Here is a 10,554-nt window from a genome sequence, read left to right on the forward strand (position 1 = left end):
TCAGAGGTGTAGTGGAGGTGCAGGTCAGAGGTGTAGTGGAGGTGTAGGTCGGCGGTGTAGTGGAGGTGCAGGTCGGAGGTGTAGTGGAGGTGCAGGTCGGAGTTGCAGGTCAGAGGTGTAGTGGAGGTGCAGGTCGGAGTTGCAGGTCAGAGGTGTAGTGGAGGTGCAGGTCGGAGGTGTAGTGGAGGTGCAGGTCAGAGGTGTAGTGGAGGTGCAGGTCGGAGGTGTAGTGAAGGTGCAGGTCAGAGGTGTAGTGGAGGTGTAGGTCGGCGGTGTAGTGGAAGTGCAGGTCAGAGGTGTAGTGGAGGTGCAGGTCGGCGGTGTAGTGGAGGTGCAGGTCGGCGGTGTAGTGGAGGTGCAGGTCGGCGGTGTAGTGGTGGTGCAGGTCAGAGGTGTAGTGGAGGTGCAGGTCAGAGGTGTAGTGGAGGTGCAGGTCAGAGGTGTAGTGGAGGTGCAGGTCAGAGGTGTAGTGGAGGTGCAGGTCAGAGGTGTAGTGGAGGTGCAGGTCAGAGGTGTAGTGGAGGTGCAGGTCGGAGGTGTAGTGGAGGTGCAGGTCAGAGGTGTAGTGGAGGTGCAGGTCAGAGGTGTAGTGGAGGTGCAGGTCAGAGGTGTAGATCAGAGGTGTAGTTGAGGGTAAGTGAAAGCAACACATTTTACCCACCTTTTGCAGAATGATGCATTGAAAGAAAAGGAAGCGTTACTTTTTTCACTGCGACTGGCGATCAGAGTTTCCCCACCTATTTTCTGACCACTACATCACTGTTGTAGATGAATGTTTGATCTGTAAAAGACCCACTCTATCTTTCTCTCCCTGCAGTCTCTTACAGCCCTGGGTGATTGATGAGGGCTGTTTACATAGAGCTCTGTAGAGCCCAGCCCTGCTCACAGTGTGTGTGTGTGTGTGCGTGTGTGTGTGTGTGTGTGTGTGTGTGTGTGTGTGTGTGTGTGTGTGTGTGTGTGTGCGCATCTCAGCTTTATGGGTGTGTGCGCATCTCAGCTTTATGGGTGTGTGCGCATCTCAGCTTTATGGGTGTGTGCGCATCTCAGCTTTATGGGTGTGTGCGCATCTCAGCTTTATGGGTGTGTGCGCATCTCAGCTTTATGGGTGTGTGCGCATCTCAGCTTTATGGGTGTGTGCGCATCTCAGCTTTATGGGTGTGTGCGCATCTCAGCTTTATGGGTGTGTGCGCATCTCAGCTTTATGGGTGTGTGCGCATCTCAGCTTTATGGGTGTGTGTGTATCTCAGCTTTATGGGTGTGTGTGTGTATCTCTCAGCTATATGTGTGTTAGTGTTGGCTCTGTCCATGGCTCTCTCCCAGTCCCACGCAGGTAGACGTTGCCAGAGCCATCTACCCCAGCCACAGTGCCTGTCTGTCAGCCTCCTCTCCCCCCAGACTCCCCTTGGATTCCAGTTCCTGGAGCTTTAAAATAGACCTAGACGGACAGTTAGATTTACCATAGACATGCACTGTACACCACTGGAGCCTTAAAAGCCTTATTCTGTAAATTGTTCCCATGTGGATTTACTGGGCTATATGAGTATGGTCACGGCCCAAATGTGGCACCCTATTCCCTATATATTGCATGGGCCCTGGTCAAACACAGTGCACTATAAAGGGAATAGGATGCCATTTGGGAAGCATACTATGAGTGAGGTAAGTGCTATTTGTGCTGGCTTCTCATGTACAGTACTAATGTCCCCTTCCAGAAAGTGAGTCAGGGGACAGGTAAAGTGAGTCAGGGGACAGGTAAAGTGAGTCAGGGGACAGGTAAAGTGAGTCAGGGGACAGGTAAAGGGAGTCAGGGGACAGGTAAAAGGAGTCAGGGGACAGATATAGTGAGTCAGGGGACAGGTAAAGGGAGTCAGGGGACAGGTAAAGGGAGTCAGGGGACAGGTAAAGGGAGTCAGGGGACAGGTAGAGGGAGTCAGGGGACAGGTAAAGGGAGTCAGGGGACAGGTAAAGGGAGTCAGGGGACAGGTAAAGGGAGTCAGGGGACAGAAAGTGAGTCAGGGGACAGGTAAAAGGAGTCAGGGGACAGATATAGTGAGTCAGGGGACAGGTAAAGGGAGTCAGGGGACAGGTAAAGGGAGTCAGGGGACAGATAAAGGGAGTCAGGGGACAGATAAAGGGAGTCAGGGGACAGGTAAAGGGAGTCAGGGGACAGGTAAAGGGAGTCAGGGGACAGATAAAGGGAGTCATGGGACAGGTAAAGGGAGTCAGGGGACAGGTAAAGGGAGTCAGGGGACAGGTAAAGGGAGTCAGGGGACAGGTACAAGGGAGTCAGGGGACAGGTAAAGTGAGTCAGGAGACAGGTAAAGGGAGTCAGGGACAGGTAAAGGGAGTCAGGGGTAAGGGAGTCAGGGGACAGGTAAAGGGAGTCAGGGGACAGGTAAAGGGAGTCAGGGGACAGGTAGAGGGAGTCAGGGGACAGGTAAAGGGAGTCAGGGGACAGGTAAAGGGAGTCAGGGGACAGATAAAGGGAGTCAGGGGACAGGTACAGGGAGTCAGGGGACAGGTACAGGGAGTCAGGGGACAGGTAAAGGGAGTCAGGGGACAGGTAAAGGGAGTCAGAGGACAGGTAAAGGGAGTCGGGGGACAGGTAAAGTGAGTCAGGGGACAGAAAGTGAGTCAGGGGACAGGTAAAGGGAGTCAGGGGACAGGTAAAGTGAGTCAGGGGAAAGGTAAAGTGAGTCAGGGGACAGGTAAAGGGAGTCAGGGGACAGGTAAAGGGAGTCAGGGGACAGAAAGTGAGTCAGGGGACAGAAAGTGAGTCAGGGGACAGATAAAGGGAGTCAGGGGACAGATAAAGTGGGTCAGGGGACAGATAAAGTGGGTCAGGGGACAGGTAAAGGGAGTCGGGACAGATAAAGTGAGTCAGGGGACAGGTAAAGGGAGTCAGGGGACAGGTAAAGTGAGTCAGGGGACAGGTAAAGTGAGTCAGGGGACAGGTAAAGGGAGTCAGGGGACAGGTAAAGGGAGTCAGGGGACAGGTAAAGGGAGTCAGGGGACAGGTAAAGGGAGTCAGGGGACAGGTAAAGGGAGTCAGGGGACAGGTAAAGGGAGTCAGGGGACAGGTAAAAGGAGTCAGGGGACAGGTAAAAGGAGTCAGGGGACAGGTAAAGGGAGTCAGGGGACAGAAAGTGAGTCAGGGGACAGGTAAAAGGAGTCAGGGGACAGATATAGTAAGTCAGGGGACAGATATAGTGAGTCAGGGGACAGGTAAAGGGAGTCAGGGGACAGGTAAAGGGAGTCAGGGGACAGGTAGAGGGAGTCAGGGGACAGGTAGAGGGAGTCAGGGGACAGGTAAAGGGAGTCAGGGGACAGGTAAAGGGAGTCAGGGGACAGGTAAAGGGAGTCAGGGGACAGGTAAAGGGAGTCAGGGGACAGGTAAAGGGAGTCAGGGGACAGGTAAAAGGAGTCAGGGGACAGGTAAAGGGAGTCAGGGGACAGGTAAAGGGAGTCAGGGGACAGGTAAAGGGAGTCAGGGGACAGGTACAAGGAGTCAGGGGACAGGTAAAGTGAGTCAGGAGACAGGTAAAGGGAGTCAGGGGACAGGTAAAGGGAGTCGGGGGACAGGTAAAGGGAGTCGGGGGACAGGTAAAGGGAGTCGGGGGACAGGTAAAAGGAGTCGGGGGACAGGTAGAGGGAGTCAGGGGACAGGTAAAGGGAGTCAGGGGACAGATAAAGGGAGTCAGGGGACAGGTAAAGGGAGTCAGGGGACAGGTAAAGGGAGTCAGGGGACAGGTAAAGGGAGTCAGGGGACAGGTAAAGGGAGTCAGGGGACAGGTAAAAGGAGTCAGGGGACAGGTAAAAGGAGTCAGGGGACAGGTAGAGGGAGTCAGGGGACAGGTAAAGGGAGTCAGGGGACAGGTAAAGGGAGTCAGGGGACAGGTAAAGGGAGTCAGGGGACAGGTACAGGGAGTCAGGGGACAGGTAAAGGGAGTCAGGGGACAGGTAAAGGGAGTCAGAGGACAGGTAAAGGGAGTCGGGGGACAGGTAAAGTGAGTCAGGGGACAGAAAGTGAGTCAGGGGACAGGTAAAGGGAGTCAGGGGACAGATATAGTGAGTCAGGGGACAGGTAAAAGGAGTCAGGGGACAGGTAAAGTGAGTCAGGGGAAAGGTAAAGTGAGTCAGGGGACAGGTAAAGGGAGTCAGGGGACAGAAAGTGAGTCAGGGGACAGAAAGTGAGTCAGGGGACAGATAAAGGGAGTCAGGGGACAGATAAAGTGGGTCAGGGGACAGGTAAAGGGAGTCAGGGGACAGGTAAAGGGAGTCAGGGGACAGGTAAAGGGAGTCAGGGGACAGGTAAAGGGAGTCAGGGGACAGGTAAAGGGAGTCAGGGGACAGGTAAAGTGAGTCAGGGGACAGGTAAAGGGAGTCAGGGGACAGAAAGGGAGTCAGGGGACAGGTAAAGGGAGTCAGGGGACAGGTAAAGGGAGTCGGGACAGGTAAAGGGAGTCAGGGGACAGGTAAAGGGAGTCAGGGGACGGATAAAGTGAGTCAAGGGACGGATAAAGTGAGTCGGGACGGATGAAGTGAGTCAGGGGACGGATAAAGTGAGTCAGGGGACGGATAAATTGAGTCAGGGGACGGATAAATTGAGTCAGCGGACAGGTAAAGTGACAGGGAACAGCTTTGTCACTCTCTGTTGGAGGTCATATAATATATGTAGTCATAGTAGTGCTGCTATCTAAAATTGTAATTGTCTTATCTAGTGGGTTGGAGATGTGAGGTTTTCTTTCCCTCTGTGTGTGTGTGTGTGTGTGTGTGTGTGTGTGTTCATTCATAGGCCATTCACAGAGATGATGGACGATGGCATGACTCCGCTGCTGTTACATTAACCGCCTGCCCTGACAGTGTGTCTGTGTGCTTTTGAGCATATGCCTGCATGTGTTTGTGGGTAATAGTAGTTAATGGCCTGTGTAGTGCTGCGGAGGGAACTACAGTGAAGCATGCTGCAGGATTCACTTAATATTCCCACCAGCAGCTGTTCACAGTCATTATTTTGCAGCACTTCTGTCTGTGTAAACCCGTGGATTACTGTTCCTCCTCCTCCTCTCCTTCTCTCTCCTTTCCTCCACCTCCTCTCCACCTCCTCTCCTACTCTCCTACTCCCCTTCTCTCCTCCTACTCTCCTACTCACCTTCTCTCCTCCTACTCTCCTTCTCTCCTCCTCCTCTCCTACTCTCCTCCTCCTCTCCTACTCTCCTCCTCCTCCTACTCTCCTCCTCCTCCTACTCTCCTCTCCTTCTCTCCTTCTCTACTCTCCTCTCCTTCTCTCCTCCTCCTCCTCTCCTCCTACTCTCCTTCTCTCCTTCTCTTCTTCTCTCCTCCTACTCTCCTCCTCCTCCTCTCCTTCTCTCCTCCTCCTCTCCACCTCTCCTACTCCTCTCCTACTCTCCTTCTCCTCTCCTTTTCTCCTCTCCTTCTCTCCTTCTCTCCTCCTCCTCTCCACCTCTCCTTCTCCTCTCCTTCTCCTCTCCTACTCTCCTTCTCCTCTCCTACTCTCCTCCTCCTCTCCAACTCCTCTTCTCCTCCTCTTCTCCTTTCCTCCTCTCCTTCTCCTCTCCTCCTCTCCTTCTCTCCTCTCCTACTCTCCTTCTCTCCTTCTCTCCTTCTCTCCTCCTCTCCTTCTCCTCTCCTAATCTCCTTCTCTCCTTCTCCTCTCCTTCTCCTCTCCTACTCTCCTCCTCCTCTCCTACTCTCCTTCTCTCCTTCTCCTCTCCTCCTCTCCTACTCCTCTCCTCCTCTCCTTCTCTCCTTCTCCTCTCCTCCTCTCCTACTCCTCTCCTCCTCCTCTCCTACTCTCCTTCTCCTCTCTTACTCTCCTTCTCTCCTTCTCCTCTCCTACTCTCCTCCTCTCCTACTCTCCTTCTCTCCTCCTTCTCTCCTACTCTCTTCTCCTACTCTCCTTCTCTCCTCCTACTCTCCTCCTCCTCTCCTTCTCTCCTCTCTCCTCCTCCTTCTCTCCTGGTAAGACAGATACGGCTTAGTTTTTAAATCTTCCTCTGTCTTGTCCTCCTTTCTCTACCTCATCCTTGTGTGTGTGTGTATGTGTGTTCTTTTGCCTACATGAAGTGTTCCTTTGGTGTGTCCCTGGTGTTAACCATCGTTGCAGTTGTTACTATGGCGTTACCGAACTGTTACCATACGGTTGCCGTGCTGTTGCCGAGCAGGCCCCCTTTGACCTCTCTGTGACCTCTGTGTTCCTCCCCCTATAGGTCATCATGTACCCCTCTAGCCGTTGGTCGCTGGGTCACATATACACCCCCCACCGGCCTCCTCTCCACCCTCCACTTCCTCCTCCTTCACCACTCCTCCTCCGTCACCCTCACAAAGTTCCCTTTCAGGTCTTCCTCCCTTCTCCGTTCTTTCTTACTCTTGACTGTCTGCTCTTTCTGTTGGTTTTGTCTCCATACACTTTGATCACTCAATAGAAGCTATTTTGTTTGTCTTGGTGGTTGGTCCTGCCTCTGTCAACTCCACTCAGGTCGTGTGTGTGTGTGTGTGTGTGCGCATTCATACATTCTTCCAGTTTCAGCTTTGCAGTGTTCACAGGCAGGGACCCACTCCCCAAATCATCTTTTAGTCTATCACGGACCAATGTGGTGGAAGGAAAGCACCCTCGGCAACCAGAATGAGCATTTTGATTGGTTGTTGAAAAGTTAACTTTTGAGGGGGAAAGAGCATAGCTTGGGCTTGAACAAGTAATTTTCAGTAATGGGAATTTGTTGTGGGGTTAGAGTACAGTATGGAGATTATTTGTAATATTATATATTTTATACTGTTTTCTTTTCTTTCCTCATTAAAATACATTGTGATACGTACATTGATACGAGGCCAACAATATTTTTTCAGACCTAAAGCAAGTGCCTCCATATTTAAGTGTTGGTGTGGAAGTCTGTGATCGTGCCTCTCCACTATAACTCTCTCTCTCTCTCCTGTTCTCAGACCTCTCTCTCTCTCTCTCTCTCTCTCCTGTTCTCAGACCTCTCTCTCTCTCTCTCTCTCTCTCTCTCTCTCTCTCTCTCTCTCTCTCTCTCTCTCTCTCTCTCTCTCGTTCTCTCTCTCTCTCTCTCTCTCGTTCTCTCTCTCTCTCTCGTTCTCTCTCTCTCGTTCTCTCAGACCTCTCTCTCTCTCTCGCTCTCTCTCTCTCTCTCTCTCGTTCTCTCAGACCTCTCTCTCTCTCCCTCTCTCTCTCTCGTTCTCTCAGACCTCTCTCTCTCTCCTGTTCTCTCTGACCTCTCTCGTTCTCTCAGACCTCTCTCTCTCTCTCGTTCTCTCAGACCTCTCTCTCTCTCTCGTTCTCTCAGACCTCTCTCTCTCTCTCTCTCTCCTGTTCTCTCAGACCTCTCTCTCTCTCTCTGACCTCTCTCTCCTGTTCTCTCAGACCTCTCTCTCTCTCTCCTGTTCTCTCAGACCTCTCTCTCTCGTTCTCTCAGACCTCTCTCTCTCTCTCGTTCTCTCAGACCTCTCTCTCTCTCCTGTTCTCTCAGACCTCTCTCTCTCTCTCCTGTTCTCTCTGACCTCTCTCTCCTGTTCTCTCAGACCTCTCTCTCTCTCTCTCCTGTTCTCTCAGACCTCTCTCTCTCTCTCTCTTCTGACATGTATTATTATCCCACTTTTTCTCTGACAACGTTTAACAAACTCTCTCTCTCCATCCTCTCTCCTCTTTATTTCCCCCCTCTTTCTCCCTCCCTACTCTCACTCCTTCTCCCTCTCTCAGATGGAGCAGCCGTCGATGGAGCAGAAGGGTCATGCCAACGTGCCGTGGATAGTGGAACCAGGGCAGGAGGCCAAGAGAGGAGCGAACACCAAGTATGAGACCACTATTTTCTAATAGCGTATACCACCCGCCTGTCCACTCCTGTGTGTGTGCCTTGCAGAGAGCTGGCCCTCTAGAGGCCCCCCAACGGAGCTGCACGGCACGAGCAACCCTCTTATGCGGCGACGTGTGTGACCTCACTGGCCGAAAAACCCACCCCGCCCGCTCCGCCGTTAGCTGCCGCAACCTCTGCATGATGCCGTTTGGCGCTGCGCTGTGTGTCTCTCTCTCACACACTCCTCTCTCTTGCTCTCTCCCTCCCTCCCTCCCTTTCCTTGTCCTGTTGACGCCTTAGCCTGCCTGCAGGGGCGGAGCATGAACTTTTACCCTTGGGGTGATGGTGCACCTCTCTGTCTAGACCTGTAGGGGGCAACAGTCAGTTCTATTTTTCCATTTTCCATGGTCAGCCCTCCCCTCTTATGTGTCAGGCAGTCAGTTGGTTGGTCAGTCAGTCAATCACTGTTATTTTTGTTCCTGACTGGGGGGGTGGAACCATTTGGTTACATCTCATTTTATCCTCTTCCTACTGCTGTTCCTCCGCTCCTCGCTTTTCTTTTTTCTCTCTTTTTTCACCCCTTCGACAAGCTGAATGAGAATATCTAGACCATTATGCTGCTAAGAACCCCACCCCTAACAGTCTTTTTGTCTTTGTTGTTTTTTTAGAGCAAAGCCAATTCTCCAGCACTAGGTTTGTGTGCTGATGTTTTGCGGGATTTTGTTGTCCAGTACTGGCAACCCAGAGGAGGTGGAGGGAACATTTGTTTATCAGTTCCATCCAGTTGGAGAGGATAATGGACTGCTATCAGAGATGATGTAGCAAATGTTACTTTTCCCCCAAAAAGTTACTAGTTCAGCAGACTCCTGTTTTTATCATATATCAGTCTTTGATTTTTACTGCAGATGATTTTTTTAGACATACTTTGAGAAATTTGAGTGGCAAAGCGTTGAGTGGCAAGTTGTTTGTTTATTTGAGACTAATTGACCTTTGACACAGGAAGGAATAGTTTTTAAACCACACGCTATACCTGTGTCCAGATTGAATTTGTTTAAAATAGGTTATTATTAGATTCATCATTTTCTTTCTATACTTGTTCTGTTGGGAAATGCTGAAAAGGTTTAGCTTGTGGCTTGTGAGGCGCATGGAGTCCATTTTGGACTGACTGGTGACGAGGGAGGGGCGGGGCCGGTGGATAGGAGGCGGGGTTTGGGGACTCTCTGGATAAGTGGTATGATCTCATTCGCAGGGCAATGCCGGACGCCCATGTCTATTACTGTGGAATGCAAAGAATGTAGCCAGCCTTAAACATGGACCCTCTCACACACAATGCAAAAAGGACTACAAATGTGGACCCTTCTGTCTCTGTGTCAAAGGACTACAAACATGGACACTCTAACGAACTTGCTGTTTAAGGTTGATTACAAAACGAGGACATCTTCCCACAAACCACAAACATTGGACTCATGGACTATCTGTACACACACAGAGTTAAGGGACTGCTTAGTAACAGATGTCAGTCAGATATGTGAATGTAGACTTTCATTGAAGCATCCACAACTACAACTCTAGCCCCTGTTCTGCATTCAATTGGACCTTGACCTTTGAACTCTATACCACGGTCACCAAAGGTCTGGACTGTAACTGTCTGTATTTGAATGGGGATGAGGTAAAGGACTTCTGGTTGGCTCTTTTCCTCTTGTTTTAGTTTTGCTTAATGGTCAATAATATGGATATAATGTGACTAGCCGTGCCACCATGCAACAGGTGAGCCCTGTGCCAAGTGGCATCACAAAGGATGGCTCCGCCTACCTGAGCAAAACGCCATCCATCCCAATTAAAGAAATATTCATATTAATGCCGGACGTTTTAAATGTTTCATATGAGAGTATTATATTACCTTATGATTATGATTATTCTTGTGCAATTCTTGTCTACTCTTGTCTTAATGTTACATTATTTTTATATGATATGCTGAAATGAAAAAATCCGGGCCTGAGAATGATTGCCATCCTTTAAAAAAATACCATTATAGTTCTATACTGAGAGTGAATGTTTCAGATGGCTCCTCTCATTATTAATAATAATAGCTATTACTATTATTTGTATTAATATTGGTGTGTCCGGTCAACACACCAATCTGTTTCTCATGGGGCTAGACTCATAACTCCAAGCAGATGGAATATTTTACCACAGTATTTATGTATTCTTTGGATGAATACATAGTCCTCTCTAAATGTACATAGATATTTTGCCAGCTCATTGTTCATACATGTAATGTAGTAAAACATTTACAAAAATAAAGGAATAAAATATTTGCTGCACATCGCACTGGAAACAAGGTACCAAAATGAAGAGGTCAGAGTTGAAAATAAAATCTATGGTTGTAGAGATTGTATTGGGGAGGGTTGGGACAGGGTGATGACATCACTGCTGACTAACTCATGTATATAGGCTTGGGCTTCCAGCACACAGATTTTGTACGTTTTGGTCATTATTTATATCCTTGTAAATCACATGGAATAAACACAACTTGTACAACCATTAATCAACATCGGTCTCCGGGTCTATACTTTACTGGGTTGTAATGTACTGGTTGAGATTGTCCTTTTTTATTTGTCCCATGTTTTATCTGACTCCTTCAATTTTCCAACTTGTACTGATTTTTGTCGGGGAGTGAGTCTCAATTGTAATTCGTTGATTCCTCGTGTCGGCTCTCACCTAAAAAAGG

General features: G+C 49.8%; 1 protein-coding gene across 5 annotated transcripts in view; it reads left to right on the plus strand.

Moving 5' to 3' along the window:
- Positions 1–10,375, plus strand: part of LOC115199072 (ankyrin repeat and sterile alpha motif domain-containing protein 1B) — a 310,469-nt gene extending 300,094 nt beyond the window's left edge. For 3 of the 5 annotated variants that reach the window (XM_029761611.1, XM_029761615.1, XM_029761616.1), the window contains 2 exons: positions 7,730–7,821; positions 9,073–10,375. In XM_029761611.1, the coding sequence (XP_029617471.1) occupies positions 7,730–7,821; positions 9,073–9,121 (141 nt within the window). In that variant the 3' untranslated portion in view covers positions 9,122–10,375. Of the gene's footprint in view, positions 1–7,729; positions 8,416–8,491 lie in introns of those variants that run through there. The other 2 variants (XM_029761613.1, XM_029761614.1) reach the window with 2 other exon arrangements.
- Positions 10,376–10,554: the final 179 nt, after the last annotated feature.

Source organism: Salmo trutta, chromosome 8 (assembly GCF_901001165.1).
Source record: "Salmo trutta chromosome 8, fSalTru1.1, whole genome shotgun sequence".
NCBI classification, from domain to species: Eukaryota; Metazoa; Chordata; class Actinopteri; order Salmoniformes; family Salmonidae; genus Salmo; species Salmo trutta.